The 18,245-nt window shown below is 35.3% G+C and overlaps 1 protein-coding gene across 1 annotated transcript in view; it reads right to left on the bottom strand.

Annotated features, from left to right (window-relative positions):
- COL21A1 (collagen type XXI alpha 1 chain) overlaps nt 1-18,245 on the bottom strand; it is a 115,349-nt gene that overhangs the window by 34,508 nt on the left and 62,596 nt on the right. The window contains exons 12-17 of the mRNA XM_027455081.3: nt 17,995-18,048; nt 15,790-15,843; nt 14,833-14,886; nt 13,444-13,497; nt 13,312-13,365; nt 10,692-10,745 (exon numbers count right to left, since the gene is read on the bottom strand). Coding sequence (XP_027310882.2) covers nt 10,692-10,745; nt 13,312-13,365; nt 13,444-13,497; nt 14,833-14,886; nt 15,790-15,843; nt 17,995-18,048 — 324 coding nt within the window. The remainder of the gene's footprint in view (nt 1-10,691; nt 10,746-13,311; nt 13,366-13,443; nt 13,498-14,832; nt 14,887-15,789; nt 15,844-17,994; nt 18,049-18,245) is intronic.

Genomic DNA, 18,245 nt, shown 5'->3' with positions numbered 1-18,245 from the left:
GGCAACTTCAAAAGTGATGATCCCTGCTATCTGACAGCACTTTCATGATGGGATGAATAACCCTATATAGATAGAGAAGAGTACAGGGAACCAAAACACAGAGGTGGATTAAATTATGTCTACGTGACATAGGTGAAATGAAAGCTGAACATGGTAATTATCAGAGCACAGACTGTAGATTAGCTGCCCACATTTAGAACATCGAAGGAGTCATAGCTAGATTGCTTCATATTACCACCTTCTCAAGGAGGCTGTAACTCAGGTCTTCTCAGGACATATGCGCAAGAAATCTTTTCTCTGGCTTGTCCCATATCTTGAAGAAGACTCAGCACTAGGAAAAATGCTCGCTACCTTGTTACTACCCTGTTGCCTGCTGAAATTAAATCAGAAGAAGGAAGGTAAGGCATCCTTTGGATCCCCCTGTTTCTATTTGTGGTTAAGTAACTCACCATAACCATGCTGAGAAGTAGAGAATACAACAGCAATGAGAAAAGCAAATGAACTGAAATAATAAATATTTATGACTGCTACATACTATCTGAGTGTCTTCTTCATTCATTGCCTCCTGTACTTACTGCCTGTTTGGTTTCTATGTTTAGGAATCAACTGAGGAAAGACTCTGTTCAGTTAAATGTCTCCAGAGTCACTGGAAATGCCAACAGATACGTACCAAAATTATAAATCTAAATCCTGATTCCTAGTGTTCAAAATGTATTAAGAAAGGATTTAAGGAAATATTCTGGGGATGTGTTAAAGATTCAGGTCTCTCTTCCTTTGATTATTCTCTAGCACAAACATTAACAGAGACAAAATTCACACCGAGACAGAGCTTTCCCTAGAAACCTGAAACACCATGTCCCAGTGCTCTACAGAACATTTAAATACTGCTAGGAATTTGCTTATGAGCTACACTACTGAGATTCAAATCACACTATTACTGTTATGCCAAAATGCAATGATACAAACCACTGACAATGGATAATTGGTGTGCATAAAAATGAAATACTTAGAAATTGCACACACAAACAGAAATTGCATTATGAAGCATTAGTTCCTATAGCACTGTCTGTGACTAGGTGGAATTACCAACACACAGTTTAAAAAGCCTGGTCTGAATTTTTCAGTTACACACCATAAATGGTGAAAAAAAAAACAAAAACAAAAACAAAACATATACATTTTCCTTTTATTCACTATAAGTGATAATCTAAGTTTAAAAAGACTTTATTGTCTGACAAGTATTTAGAAATTTAAAACAGTTTTAACAATACATGTTAAAACAATGCCAAAAAAAAACAAATGCATCTCAATTTTCCACAGCTTGTTTCTGTGACCTGACATGATGAAAGACCACAGTAAGCACACTGTTTAGTGACTCACCACTTAGGGTAAGCACATTATTACTTACATATTCATGCAGCTCACAATCTAACATAGTCTAACAAATATTACCCTTTCTTTCTGTGTGATTGAACACAGCTGCTGAGCAATAGTCATGAACACAAGTGCTGTGTTTACAGATGAAAGCATTAAAAAAATGGCATTGTCATTAATTTAATTTATACGATTGCAAATATGTCCTATGTCTTGCATTTTTGCATAAAATGTACTAACTAAATGATTATTTATTGTTACTAAAAATATTTTTGATTCTATCAGCATAGATACTAAACACTGACATACTTTATATCTTAATTCTATAATATGTCTGAGAGTGGGAGCTTAGCATAGACAAAAACACAAATAACAAAGTTTTCATTGCTTCACAATATTTAAACACAAAGAGAAAAAAAAAATATCTGCCATTTTACTTACTTGCAACTTCTTAGCCACAATTCACAAATCGGATATTTGTTTCACTGGTTGACAAATATTTTCTTCTTTACAAAAGATTTTTTTTTCTTTTTTTGTTCTTTTCCTTCCCACTAAATGGCAAAAATGTTTCTTCAATGATTTCAAATACTTTATGATACCATATTTTGGCTAAGAGGTTGATGTGTATATGACTAAATAAGGCCAAAATCATGTGATGGCACTGCCACCAAGTAGGGACTGTTGGGTGGTTTGAGTTGTCATAAATTCATTAAGCATTCCTCTCTGCACATTCTTATTTTTATGATCCTAGGCATAATGTTTCGGTTGAGGAACATAGAAAATCCATTTTGATAATTATCGTTTCTAATGTGCTATCTAGATTACAGATTTTACAGGGTCTTGAAGTATTTCTTGAAACATGTGGGCGTTGAGAAAACTGTAAGGTGAGAATAATGGGGAGATGTTGCTGTTAGAAGATTAATCAGCAAGTATGAAATATTGTGCACTGGAAGCACAACTTTCCTGGCATTAAAATGGCAGATGTCAGCCCAACACACAACATGGCAAATACCAGTCCAAATATTCTCTGCATGCACCCTGTACTTCAGCAAAGCCTTTCATGGGATGAAACTACCACACAAGTTCAGGAATGTCATAAATATTATTACTGACATCAGCTGGACCAAAAAGAATACAAATTAGTCTTTTTTTAAATATCACATGTCAAAATAAGTGAATATTAATCACTTGAGGTATACCTATTTTGCACCAGTTATATGATATAACTTTCAAGGTCTGGAGTGGTTATTCTTTCCTTATTTGGGTAAATTAATGCATTTGCCTAGGATAGATCATTACTAGGATTGCCTAGTATTAGATCAGATCAAATCAAATTAAAGAAGTAAACAAGTTCATAATTTAGTAATCCTACGGAGAAAATAAAGAACATTTAAAGAACTTAGAATGCCTTTTTTATTTTTCAGTCCAAGCAGTTGTATGTTAGCTAATATATGTATCCATTCATCATTTGTTCAAAATAACATAAAACGTCAAAAATATTTTTTACTTATAATCAATTGCAGAAAACTGACTTTTTGCTCCCCCCCCAAAATCATTAAAAATCAAATTGTATAGCTATAATGTTTAAATACTGAAAAACTCTCTGCAGGAAGGTACATTGCAATACTAATACTAAGAAAATCTTGTTTCTGATACTTAGAAAAAAAGTAGTGACTGCAGTATATATATGCTTACAAACATCACTGTAACTAATATGAAAGACTCCTGTCTCCTAAAAGCACAAACATTTAAATGGGCAAACATTTATATGGATTTTTAAGTCGTATTACCACAAGAGAGGATATGCGATGTATACTGTATACATCCATACTGCCAAGCTGATTCACTTTTGTTTTCATACCGGATCTCTGCACTCCATCTCACACAAGCTGAGAACACAACAGCTGAAGCTGCAGTATGAGGTAAATATGAGCATTGCCTCAGTGGGAAAAGGCACATATGGAACAATGTGTATCACAGCTCTTACTCTGCAGACTTATGGTCTACACTATAAGCGTACGTCAGGCAAACACTTCATCTGAGAATTAAAGCTCAGTTTCTAGTATAGCTACTAAGTACAATTTCAAGTTTAAAGTCTCAACATGAAAATTTCCAATAAACACTCAAAATTACTTTAATAAGTAGAAGAGATTATGCTCTTCAGATCTATGGGTTTATGGTTTTGTGTATAAAAAGGACTAGTTCATTTGAATCATTGAATTCAAATAAATAAGCACTACCAATAATTCTGAAGATACTGAAATTTAAAAAAAAAAAAGTGTACTTAAACTGTTTGCTGGAGGACAATTCTTACAGAATCATGCTTTTTAAATAAATTTCTTAATTTATAAAAGATTAACAAGCTTTTAAGAGAGATTTTAACAAAAGAAAAATATCTATTTATTGTAATGCAGTTCAGCAAGTCAGTAGGGAGATTTTGAATGATACAATGTATTGGTCAGAGGTATTTCTACCAGTAGGCTTACAAAACAGCTGCAATGGACAGGGAATGCTTGCACGTAAATTTTATCAGCACATGAATTAATAAGAAAAATGCCAGCATAGCTATAAAAAGGTCACTGCATTATACGAGCATAAAACAGAATACTCCTGAGTACTGTTTATAATTATTTGTTTATAATTATTTATAGTACATGCCGTTCTTGTCCATAATAGGCATACAACTACAGCTCCTTTAGTACTCCCTTACATGTTTTAAGAAATTGCCTTTGTTAACATTGCATCTATAAAACAATTCTAAAGAAATGTCAGCCGGGTATGCCATCCCTTCTCTGTTTGATTTCCCAGAGTAAGTTATCTGATTTGAAATGTTGATAACTGAAAAATTCCAAAAACAATACTTTCCTTAGTCTTTGTAGACATAACAAAAATAAAAAGATACCACATAATTACAGAAAATGAATATAATTAATCTAATTGCTTGGTGTGCACAGCCAGAAATTTGAAAATTAGAAATCCCAAAGAACAGAAAGAAAGTGAGAATTAGATGGGAGAGAACTGTTATGTTTTACAACTTAGAAATGCAGGAATTATTTTCCAAGTTGCATTAGGTCAGTGGGTCCAAGTCTATTACAACATTTATTGTGGCTCTGGTCCAAACTGAATTCAATGAGAATCCTTCCATTGACTTCAATACGCTTCAGATCAGCAAATATGTTGTCATGTCTTACATCATTTTTGTCACCTGGGAATAATAGAGCCATTGAGACTAGTCTGCCTCGAGTTCCAGAAGTCTTTAATCGACTGTTTCTTTACAGCACCATTCTCACATTTATCTTCTTAATAGCAATTAGCTCTGCTGAAAATGCAGGATGGAATGTATGTAATTAACATAATTTTTCAAATTGAATGATGAAGATAAGCTATACCGCAAATAATGTCTGTTAAAAATATATACACCTTTTAAGTGGACTTAAAAGTTATAATTGACAGGAAAACCTCCATTCAGTCTAAAAAATGTGGTTGAGCTTACAGCAAGCACTGTATAATTAAAGCAAGATTATTGAAATTATTGTGTTGTCAAAGCTGTCATCTTTCCCTTCCTCATGTAGGAACAAGACTAACATCTGTTATAGTAGCTCCTGCAATCAGAAAGTCATCAGAAGACTCTGTCTGCCCTGACTACTCTCACAGTTCAGCAGAGCCTCTTGAGGAAAAATTAGTGCACTTATCTTTTACTTTTTTTTTTTGGCTGTGGGAAGAAGCAGGAAAGGATAATTTTTATGATTAGAAAAGCACTTCTGCTTCTAAAGACTTAACTTAGAGGAAGAAGAAATTAATAAACAATCATTACAAAATTAATCTGACTAGCTAAATCTGCTTGTAAAGAAATAATGATGTACGGCATAGAGCCTACCAAAGTCTTACTGCATCAGCTGTTTATGTCAAAAAAATTTATCCCACCTGAACAGCAATTTCACTTTATATGTAAAGGTCAAAGTCAATTTTTTCAAGAAAAAAAACAGGTATTCTTTTGAAACCCACAGGACAGGACATCATTTCCAGATAAAACATTGTCCTTACTTCCCTTATGATGATAATGCTGGAAAAGGAAGCCAACAGTGTTCAGCCACCACTACTGAGGTTTCTCAGGCTAGTGGAAAAGCACTGATGTTTGATTTGAAGATAAGAATTTTGATGGACTCACACCAACCAGACTGCTAAGTCTCCTGTGCATGCTAATTACTTTTTTCTTAATGACTGATTAAAGAATTATTTATTCTAAATACATCAATTTTATAGCAGTGCCTACTTCGAGGTAACATAGAACTTGAATAACCGTTTAGTACTCAATGAAGCATTGAGTACTAAATACTCTCCTCCATGGTGAGGTCAACTCTGCACACTGTGCTGCTCCTTCTGTTTCTGAAATACAATGATAGGAATGACAATGTACTCACACATGATGCTGCATCCTCAATTATGTTTGGTATCAAAAACATTTCTGTAAATAATATTGATAAAAATGACTACTAAAAGTATAAAATTTAAGCTATCTTATCAAAGGCAAAATGAATGGTATCTTTCTTCTAAAGAGACTTGCATAGTTCTTGCACTCATTTATCTACTGCAAAGGTTTTGATTGTGAATTTTAAGTTTTCTTTCACTAATAGTTTGAAGCAATTACCATTTTTTCCATCATTAACACTCCAACCCCATTACATGGGTAATTGCTTTTCCTCTCATATTGTCTACCTAATCAAGCCAAGTTAAATGAACAGAAATCACGTTCAAGTTATTTTCTGTTCTATCTTAGACATGAAGAAGGATTTGAACTCTTTAAAATGTGCACATTTCATCCAACTATATCAGTTAATCTCAAAAAGAAAATTCCACACTCCACTTATTTCAGATTTTTCATTCAAATGCCATGGTTGGGCTATTAATACTCCCTCCTCAATGATGCTCCCTCCTCAGAACATGCACAAGACTAGAAGCATAAAAGGGTGCAATTAAAGTGAAAGAAAATTTGCTGCAGCAGGTAAATATGTGATGAAATATAAATTTCCTCCATATTGAAAATATTTTCTCACTTATATATGTCAGTTTCTGAAATGACAGTGATGCAATAACTGTACAGCTGAACTAGAGAAGAATAAAGTTCAGTAGAATCCTAGATATTTACTTTTAATAAATAAATGTTATTTCCTGTTATGACTGTCAGCTGCCTGAAAAATGCGATCTGTAAGGAATACAATCAGCATACACTTAAAACAATTGGTACTATTTTTGTCTTTTTTTTTTTTTTTTTTTTTTTTTCTCTCCACAGTTTGAAAAGAAACTGCAAAGAAAGATGAGAGAGGCAATGCTGAACATAATAAAGACTTTTTAACAAGGCATCTTGCCTCAAGGAGGTGTTGCACTCTACGGGTTCCACCACAATTTATTGGTAGGGAGGAAATGTGGAAAACTGTATAGTAAGGGACTGCTAGTAGTACTACATGACACAGAAGAAAGAAGCAACAAAAATATATTTTGTCTTGCATACTACTATATCACTAAGTCAGGAATTTTCTCTCCTTGGACCCTGTTTATATAAATCTCACCATGGCTACAGATGCAGCAGAATTACACTAACCTTATGTCTGCTTTTGAGATAAACAGGCTACCTAGTTATACCATTTTCTGTGCCATATTTTAAAGATTCCTGCTTTAGGAAGGAAAATACAGTAAATTCTGTAGTCTGTAGATTTATCTTTAGTTTATCTTGAAAATAATTCTGCTACCATACTCCGGCATAAAACACAAATTTTGTGAATATTAGAGACCAAGTTTCAGAGAATCTCACTGATCTAGATCTGACATTCCTGGTGCAGTTATAGGAGAACAATAGACAAACTAGCAGTGTAGGTACAACAGTGGGAGTCAGGTCATAAACTGCCAGCCATGCTATACTTCTACCCCTGTCACAGACAAAAGACAACATGTTGATTTATTAGAAGAGGTCCAGAGGAGGGCGACAAAGATGATCAGAGGGCTGGAGCACCTCTTCTATGAAGACAGGCTGAGGGAGCTGGGGCTGTTCAGCCGACAGAAGAGAAGTCTTTGGGGTGACCTTATTGTAACTTTTCAGTACTTAAAGGAGGCTTACAAAAAAAGGAGAGCAACTCCAAGGGATGGTGGCATCCATGCCCACGGCAGGGGGGTTAGAACTAGGTGATCTTTTAGGTTCTTTCCAAACCAAGGCATGCTGTGATTGTATGACCACATCTGAGGTCTGATGATGTGGCCTAAATATTAAGGGCAAGCTCTATCCTTTTAAGTATTTGCAGATGTATTTCTGAAAAATATGATTTCTGGAGAATAAACATCAGCAGTTGCAATTGTTCAGACATATTACTTGTGGCAAGACAGCATATGCTAGGCATAGAAGAGTGCTATAAATGTCCTGCCAGCTTCACCCACAGACACTCACTTCAGAGTTCCCATCTGCAGAATTGTAAACACAAGTCTAACTTTGTTTTCTCTGAAACCGAACTCTGACAACACTACCTACATTAGAAAGGAGAACCGGGCTGAAATTAAGCTCAAATATGTATTGATTTATTCTACCCTCTAGACAGCTGGCCCCTCAAAAAACTGTATTTATCAAAACAGCCTGTCATCAGAAAGATGCATGACTAGCCATTAAAGTGTCACTCAAGTGACAGCATGACTGCACTTGGAGCATGGCCTATTTGTCATTAGTAAGCTGAGCTTGATTACTAGCTTTACTAAACGCTTTGTCAAGTATTCTGTCCATAATGTCAAATGTTTTCTTACACAGTGTAGGCAGGACAGGAGGGATGGCCTGGATAACTTCATTTCCATCTAGTACTGCTGAGGGAAAACAACCACATCACTTGGAATTAATTACTTTAACAACCTACTTTTTCCTGCTCATACATCTGCGGATTAATAAGAGCAATAATATACCAGAAAGAATGCTGTCCAGCAAATAATAATCTCTCTCAGATGCTGGAGGCAATGGGAGTTCAGTTCAGCTGTGCTCTCCATTCTAGACAGTTGCTTCCTAGATGTTGTCTAAAGATGCATTTGTTTTGCAACCATGTTCTTTTTATTTGCTAAAGCAAAAAGGGGTCATAAGATCGCTATTTTTAAATAGACCAATTTCACAAATTTGCCACTAATGTGGCTGAATGGAAGAAATAAAGATTGTTTGCATGTATGCTTGTGTGGGTGGGGTATCCATGCAACCTACTGAGCTGCTCCAGGGCCACAGCTGCAGCTGGCTGGTCAATACACACTCACACACTTTCAACAGTATCATCCATGGCCTGTCTTGAGCTTAGGCTGCCTGTTTCGCTATCTCACCACGTACACAGCAGAGTTTGGTGCCTCTCTCCTACATCAGTGCCCTTACTACTAGGGTACCTCACTACAGAAGACCACACATAATTGCACAGTGCGAAGTCATGGTGCCAGCAAAACAGCAGAAAGGAGGTACATTATACATCAAATAAATGCTGTAAGAACAACAGAAACAACAAAAGTAGTAGACTGCACAAGGCATCTACCACAAACCCTACGAACTGTCACTTTCCATGAGACAAAAGCCTACTGCATCCTACTTGAATGGGGGAGCCCACTTATGGCCGAGTGAGGACAGCTTTCCTTTCCCACAGCCCAAGCACACGTCTGCCTTGAAGTGGCTGCACAGAGATCTCCTTTGCTCCCCCTCCAGCATTTAAATAGACAGGGACACCACGTTTGCATATACACTCTGGTGCTACACTAGCAATAGAGACAGGCAATCAATGTATATAATACGACTAGGTGTCTTGGATTTCTTAATGGTTACCTTGAGGCAATTTCCTGATCAGCATGTAGACTTTCTGCTCTTCAGAACCTCCACTGCTTAAAATTGAAGCATATAGTACAATCTGGCTTGCCCTGTTAGGACTGTGTATATCTTTGGTAGTTGTTTATAATTAATTTTTAAAATTAACTAAAAAAATGACTATGACAAACTAATATAGTCTCTACAAATGAAAGAAGGCAAAACAAGGCTAGGAAAATAATGGAATTCTTGTTATTATCTTAACGATTTTTTTACAGTGTACTATAACAATATACTAAAAAACTTCACTTGGATTTTATGTTTCTTAATAAACATTCACTTTCAGTTTTTCTTACATTTAAAGATAGCATAGATTGTAAAAGATTAATACATCTCACAGTTACTTGGGGCAGAAAAAAAGTAAAAAATAAAGCCAGGGGAGGAATTGCATGTGTTCTTCACTTAAACCAGCAAAATGAAAGGAAGACTTTTTGGAACGATTGCCTTGTATGTTGCCATTTACTCTCAGTGTGTTTACGAGTTTTTGGTGAATATATAAAAAATCTACAGAAAAGAGCTTGACAATATTTCATCTGAGATCGTCACCTCTACCTTGTAGCTAGCAAATCTCTACTGGATTTCAGAATTATATAACACATTGCCTCTCATGGTGTTACATTCAGTAAAAGGTTTATGAACATAAATAACTGCATCTTCTTATCTTACAATTCAAAATGTAACACAAACTGTAACACATCTGAAAGGCAGTGGTTCAACAGCTGAGCACTATTTACTGCTCTTGGCCTACAGAATGATCACTGATCGTTTCCAAGCAGCTGGCTTACTCTCAGCACTGAAAACCTTCAGCTATTTCTTCAGATGTCATAGTTCCTCTGCTTCAAGCAAAGACCGGAGGCCTTAAAGAAACCAGGAGGACACAGACAACTTATCATGTAAAAATAGGAGGAACAAATGAGCTGCCCAAACACCAGCAGAGAGAAAAATGTCTTGGGAAACAAGCAAAACAAAAAAGCAGCAACATGCTCCTCAGGTAAGCCAGAAGACCTGAGATTTAGATAACATGGACAATATAATGAGATGCAAGAAAGTGATTGAACAAAGGAGAGGGGAGGTAGAAAAGGAAAAAATAAATGTAAGTACAATCAACTAATATAAAAGAACATATTCCATTTTGCAAAAGCAAGAGTTAAAGACACACAGTACTGGTGGAAAAACATCAGTAATGAGACTTTATATTATCTACAAATATTGATGTATAACAGTAGCATACTTAAAAATATTTTAACAAATCTTGCACTTCACAAGCTTGTTTATTTCTTTTACTAAGCCCAAATTTAAAGATAAACACCAGAAAATAAAGTCTTTTACAAAAAAATGATATAGTAACCAATTCAAATCAAAATGGGTGGAACATAAAGTGCAATTTCCACTAACTAAAAAATAAATGGAAAGAAAAGACTGTATGTAAAAATATGCCAGCAACTGAAACACTTACGGGCTCTCCACGATGTCCTTCTTGTCCAGGAGATCCAGGCTGTCCAACTTCCCCCTTTAAAATGAAAAAGATTGTTAAGTACCATATTCACAAGGGGCTTTCTTTTGCATAAAAAATAATGATTTTAAACAGTAAGTTATCAATTTTTTTTTATAAGTAAAATGTAAAGCAAGCTCAAAGCTTCAGCAAACAAATGTCTTAAAACAGTTTCAAACACACAAGACATCAATCCAGAATTCTCCCATGCTGTGTCCAACAGTTAAACAGTTTGCAAAAAGAGATGAGAGAGAGAGAACTGTCTTTTGAAATTTGAGAAGAGTTGAATCAGAACAGCAGTTACTCGTTCAAGGTCATTTAACAATAATAAATTATTCTTGCCTAATTGCAAATACAACTAATAGTCTGAAAACAATTTCAAAACACTTCAGAACTACAGTAGTACCAGATATGATCAAATCTTTATGTTCTTACTCAAAATATGTATGATCCCCCTAAATATTCTGAAAATTGAAAAAATAATTCCAAAAATAAAAGTATATAAAACAGATGCACAGATCAATTATATATATAAAAATAATCTAGTAATAATTGACATTGAATTACAAAGATATGGTCTTGAAGTCACAATGAGTAGCATCTGAGTTGTCAGCCATGCTTTTTTTCTAAATTCTTTTCCAGAATGAATATTGTAAAACAAAAAGAAAGCTCTAGCAGAAATTTCCTTCAAAGTCAGCCTGTTTGTTACTGCTCTGAGTTTGATTATGGACCCAGAATGAAGCAATGTTTTAAAGCAAGCAGATGTTGAATTCAAACTGACAAGATGTTTGAATGAAGAACATAACTTCTGTTAACTATTATATTCTAAAACAAAAACTAATGAGTTGTCATATTTTTGTACTACAGTAATTAGATCAAGAAAATAGTCAAGAAAATGTCTTTTAGTTTAAATGTACACAGGTTCATGTAAGTAATATACTGCATTATCTCTACATTGTTTAGAAGCATAAAAACATATCAATATACTCTCCAAATTCATGCTTTATCAACATAATACTCCACTCTAAAGGATGTTAAAGTGTGTGACAGTTAAAATTTTATGTTAAACAACCTTAAGTATTACCTTTCCATGTTATCAAAAACCAGAGAGGAAAACATCAAATTGTTTTTCTATTTCCTATAATAACAGACAAGGAATTTCTCCACCAGCTGAGCAGAGATATCTGCACATATATAGTGAAAATACGGAATAATTCATTTGAAATAAAGATGTGAATTGCTGTCACAACCAGCAGAAGTATAGTCAAGGCAATTGACAGCCTCGATTCAGCTGATCAGTCACCAAGAGATCAATTTCATTGCCCGCACATGGATATTTGGTCACATTTGAGATACTCAAGCTTGTCTTGTATAGACATCCTGGGCTTCTACTCCCACTCCAGAAAGGCATTGGCTTTCCATAGGATTTAAGTCATATTTGTCAGCTCCCTTATGATGCTTTGGACACTCTAATGCATCTCAAATAGCACTAGATGCTTTTATGTAGGCTACTAAGCTGGTCTTCCTTCTTTGAGCTGAAATGCTCACCAGACTCCACTGGCATAACTGATTAGGCCTCCAATGGCTTCAATGAAAACACAGTATGTCCATGGAGCCAAATTAGCGAAATGTTTTAAGAACATCTGTTAAATTGTCTTGGGATGACATATATGCCACTGTGAGAGTCATACTGTTGTAGATATACATTAATAATGACAATTTGTATGCAAGTATAAATGGGATTCAAAGACTAAAATTAAATCAATGCAGGAGTTTACCTACTGTAAAATTTAAATTTTATATGTACATATTAAAGGCTGTTATTTTAGATATGTTCTCCTAACAAATTTTTGAATTGCAGAATGCTTAATTGTACATTGAAGTTGGGCAACTTTTAGACTAACAGTGCTGTATTGTTGTATACAGGTGTTAATTTTAAACCAACTCTCCTCTTTAACTTCTAATTAAGACATATACATGCATTTTTCTACCAGAATATGTTAGGCACCTAAGATCTCATTACAGCCAAGAGGGGTTTGATACAGTTACCTTGTGCCATTTGAGGTGCTGTAAGGCAGCCAAGGCTTCCACCTTAGACCAGCAGCTACCACCTACAGAAGGCCTGCATCCTTCTGAAATGGCACTTACAGGTCTCCCGGGATATTCAAAAGCAGCAAAGAACACTGCAGACTTATGAGTGGTCTCAGCAGTTAAGAGTCAGTAGCTGAATCACTCTAAACAATCAATTAGAGCTTGATTCAGTTGTAACATATAGGCAATGTAGAGCCATTTCATGCTGCAAATAAGAGTGATATTTTTTTCACCATAAAGACAGTCCATGACAGAACAATCTGCTCAGGGTAGTTGTGTTGTTTCCATTCTTGGCTGAGGATGGAGATGCCCCAAGGATAAGCAAATCTCTGATTATCACTCTCAAAACTACTGTCCCGGTTCACAAGCCAACTGAAATCAATGAAGTCTGCCCGGTCACTACAGTAAACTTTAGCATTTCCAGCAACATGTATTGTTTCAATTCCCAGTTATTCTCCACTCAAGATACATATGAATATGTATTTGTATTTACCTTGAAACCAGGAATTCCTGGTAATCCATCTTTCCCACTTCTGCCAGGGTCTCCCTGTGGCAACAGTTAACAGTCATCAGTAAGTAAATTAACAAACAGAAGTTAAAGGTAAATTGTCGTGGCACAACTTACAGATCGCCCAGGCATTCCTGGAAACCCGGTATCACCTTTCTCTCCCTTGGAGCCCTGAGAAATGCAACAAGTGAGAATTAAGTAGTACTAAATGTCTGTGTTAAAAATTCAGCATATTTAATCAGCATATTCATATACATTATTTTTTATGTTGAAAAATTTTGGAAGATGTTTTTCTTCCTTAAAACAAACAGTAGTTGATTAATAATTATGACCCATCACACAAGTGCAAATATGCTGTAAAAAGCCTTTGCAATATTATTATTATTATATATCAACCATATTAAAGGCACGGGCATATTTGCAAAAATATTTATTTAAAGGTATTTGGTGTTATATTAAAATGTATTACATAAATACAGAAAGACAGAAGTATGAAAAGGGTTCTCATGATATCTAAATAAGCAGAATAGGAGTCTAATGTTACTAGACAAAAGTGTATCTTCAGTAGAAGGATTTCTGAATTAGTGAATTAACTCTGAATTTACAGAATTAAATTCTGTATTCTTATAAGACATAAATGATATTGTATTGGTGTCCAGGAGTTGGTAGCGGGGAGCTGCAGAGCAGCGTTTGTGAAGAGAAGCTGGGGCTGCCCCATGCAGGACACAGCTGATTCCAACAGCCCCACCACAGGGCCCAGCTGGGCCCAGCAGCCAAAGTGGTGGTGCCTCTTGGAAATGTATTTAAGAATGGGTAAAAATGCTGCGCAGAAGTGAGAAAAAAATGTGAGGAAAAAAACCTGTAGACATAAAGGTCAGTGAAGAGGAAGGGGAGGAAGTGCTCTAGGCACCAGAGCAGAGATTACGCTGCAGACCATGGAGAGAGCCAAGGTACAGCAGATATCTGCACTAAAGCCACAGAGCACCCCATCCAGAGAAGGTGGATATTTCCTGACATGAACAGCAGCCCATGGAGAACCCTCTTCCCATGGAGAACCCCTGGAGCAGGGGATAAGTCTGAGGAGGAAGGAGTGTGAAACAGAAACTGACCACAAGCCTTATTTCACCACCACCCTTGTGCTGCTCATGGAGGTGGGGAAGGAGGTTGAGGGATTGGCAATGAAGGAATGAAGTTGAACCTAGGAAAAAGGTTGATGAGGGAAAGGTGTTTTAATTTTTGTCTCTGTTTCTCACTATCCCAACCTATTTTAACTGGAAATAAATTAAATTAATTTTCCCCATGTTGAGTCTGTTTTGCCTGTGAAAGTAACTGCTAGGTGATCTCCCTGTTTTTATCTTGACCTAAAAGCCTTTTAATCTTATTTTCTTATCCAGTCTTGTTGAGGAAGAATAACAGAGCAGCTGAGGGGGTCCTCTAGCAGCCTGCCATGGTAACTCCACCACAAGTATCAACCATGTTGTTGTTTTAATTTATAATTTTACTTGCCTTTTTTCCATATATTCCTGGCACTCCTTGATCTCCTTTAGGACCCCTTTCTCCCTACACAAAATGAATGCGTATAAGTTAATTTTTTTAAATCAAAGTAGTTTCAAACAGATATATATACAAAGAAACATAGATAACAGACATAAAATGAAGGAGGCAAAGAGCTCCTTCTGATATAAAGAAAGAAAACTATCAAGACAGTGAATGCAAATTTTGAATTTTCCAAGCTTTCCTAGGAGCCCAGGCTATCCAACACCACTGATGAGACAATCCACAGATATCAGGCATAGTGCTTCTGCTTTCAATGGAAGCTGAGCAGAAGGCACTCTGTTTCCTGTCATTTTGTATAGGTAGGTACCTAAGAGAAAATCAGCTCTTTGAAAATTCCTGCACTTTTGTGGAGACCTTATCTGAAAAGTCTGAAACACAAATTTGGAAAAACTAAGAAGTAATTGAGCTGAATACTAACAAAGAAGAGCAAAAATATGTTTGATGATGTTGTGGGGAAGAAACATGAAAAAATAAGCTCTGGTCAGATTGGAACTACTCTTCAAAATACCACCCCTCAAATCGAAAAACTTCAAGAAAATTAAATAATTATTTTTAAGGTCCTGGTACACTACTTGTGATGTAGAAGAGTACTATTACAATCAAATTTTAAAGTAATTCACATAAAATCCAACAGAACAGAACAAAAATGAAAAAAGTCAGTTTCCATTGATTGATACATACTTAATCAATGCCTACAGCATGTTTCACCCTTCAATTTCAACATCTTATCTATTTATTTTATGTATTTCATTAAGTACATCAGTATTGTATATATAAACATTCATTTATTAAAAACTTTCATGTATTAAAACATTCATTTCATTTATTAAAACATTCATTTTTTAAAAACTAAACTACAGAATGAATGGAGATATATGAATATTGGAACAAGTATTTAATTTCAACCTTTGGTGCAGGCATGCCATGTAATCCAGGAAAACCAGGTAGTCCACGATCACCCTGAAAGAACAAACATATTTGAAATCATTATGTCGAAAATAATAGTAATATAGGCTACAACAGCACTCATAATCTAAACAATCAACAAATAGAGGAAAAATGTTACATATCATGATACCTACGACATAATATTGGTATGCTGACTGATTAGTTTGTTGATCTTTAGACAAGATTTAAGACAGAAAAGAAAAAAGTAACCAATCACTAAACTTTTTAAAATGGATTTTACTGTAATCTCTCAATAAAGGTTGCTGAGGTTCCAAAGCAGCAACTAAGCTCTTTGAGAAGTGGGAAGAAAAAAAAAAAAAAAGGCATGCAAAAAGAATGCACTTTGCTAGAAGCAGTTGCAAGTGAAAACACAAGCCAAAATAACAGTTTTATTTATTGTCCTCTGCTGTCAAATGTCAGGAGTTCCCAAATTTTTGGTATTGGTACTAAGGATATTTATCTGACAATTTATCTGCAAGTTCTCTTGAACTATTACAACAAAAGGCTTAATTCTAACTTGGCAGAACCTAACTTGAAACAATAAAAACAAAATAAGTTGCTTATTTTATATAAGTAGACCGGACCTAATTCTCTCAGGACAGAGCCAATCACCAAATTGTTTTTGAACAATAACAGTGTTATCTCTCTGTTAATATCGAACTTTAAATGGAGCAATATATTTCAATTTGTTTAACATACTTCAGTCACAAGAAAAGAATAGTAAATTATGCTCAGGAAGTTATTTTACATAATGTTTCAAGTTCCGAGCCAAAATACAAAAAATACAGTGGCATTTATCAAAACCATCCATGTCTACAGGGATTTGTAGAGGTCTATCACATTTACAGAAGACAGGGACATGACCACAGGAATGACAGAATGTGGGTTAAAGCAATCAAAGTATCTTTCAACAAGTAAGTATTGAAAGAAGGCAACAGAAATTGAATGCAGTTCAAAAAAAATCAGCAAAACTTATAAAATAAACCTTTCATGCATATATTGCTTCTTACTGAAAAAGAATGGAGCCCCAATTTCTGCTCAGAAGTGGTGATTCAATTATTAGATAAAATAACATATTTGGCAATGGATATAGTTTTCAATTAGTTGCTGTAGAAACCTCACAAGTAATGGGATGAAATTAAGAGATGAAAATTTGGGCTGAATCATCAGGAAAAAAAATCTAATGGCAAAACATACTTTATGGTGGAAGAAGTTTTCTAAAACATTGGTGGAAGCCCTATTTCTTGGCATATTTTAAACAGGGCTGGACTGAGCATTAGGAAATATTCTATCTGTCACAACTCTGCACTGCCAGGAGAATGTTGCTTTTTGTCAGCAGTACATTTCTTTCTGCATATGGCCCAATACTGACTTATCAATTAGATTAACATAAGATCCCTGAAGCAACAGAATACATAAGTACATTTTTCAGCTTTAATAATGCATTTGAGAATTCTGCTGAACAGTTGTGAATTCAAGGACTTCTAGGATGCTTTTAGGATTGGGAACACTAGAAGAAGGAAATTCTTCAGTAAAATCTGTTTGGAAAACAAGATTTCATTTAAAAAAAAAAAAAAGAGAGCTTGAAGTTTGAACAAACCAAAAAGAAAATAAGTTAAATAAGTTTGTATCACAATGGACTTTAAACTTTTCTAAACGTATTTCTCATAGGGCAAAAGTGTGACAGAAGGTTGGACACAAATACTCACATATCAAGAAGACTTGCCAATAGCCAGAGGTTGTGCATATGGGAGATCCAGATTCAAGTTTATCCTGATTACCAGAAGGGAGTTTATATATAAGCTTCCACATCTGTCTGCAGTTCCAAGCTACTGGCTACACCTCAGCTAGATTTTTTCCACAAAATGTTTTGGTTTCAATTAGTCAGTGTTTTCTGGTTAAAAAGTGTCACCCAAAAATTCTTATCTAGCTCATCTGGATGCTCACTCAAAGAGGGAAAGGGTGAAAAGAGACAAAAAGAAACCATTCTGACAGATGTCTGTATCATGCTTCCAGGTACACATATTTAGATGTTTTCTAAATATAAAATATTCAGTGCAATAAAGGTATTACTAGCAGTGCTAACAGCTATATAATTTTTATTAAATAAAGCAGACCAGATTCAAAATTGAGGTGACATTTTAAATTTTGGATTCTTATTACCTTAGCCCCATCTTTCCCTGGCTCTCCCTTGATACCTGGTAAGCCACGTGGTCCCTAAGAGAAGAAAATAAATGAAAAAACAGCTCAAATATTAACACACAGTCCTACAGAATGAGACTCAGAAATGTAATGCAATGTGACCCAGGGAACAATCCCTGAATTGGCTGATCACAGTATTTTGGTAACTGGATACCAAAGCAGAAACAACACAAAATGTATCCAGTGTGAGACTATGCCCCACTGTCATAACC

Source organism: Anas platyrhynchos, chromosome 3, assembly GCF_047663525.1.
Source record: "Anas platyrhynchos isolate ZD024472 breed Pekin duck chromosome 3, IASCAAS_PekinDuck_T2T, whole genome shotgun sequence".
Lineage (NCBI taxonomy): Eukaryota > Metazoa > Chordata > Aves > Anseriformes > Anatidae > Anas > Anas platyrhynchos.
Note: the sequence above shows the minus strand (reverse complement) of the source record. Positions and strands in the feature narration are given on the sequence as shown.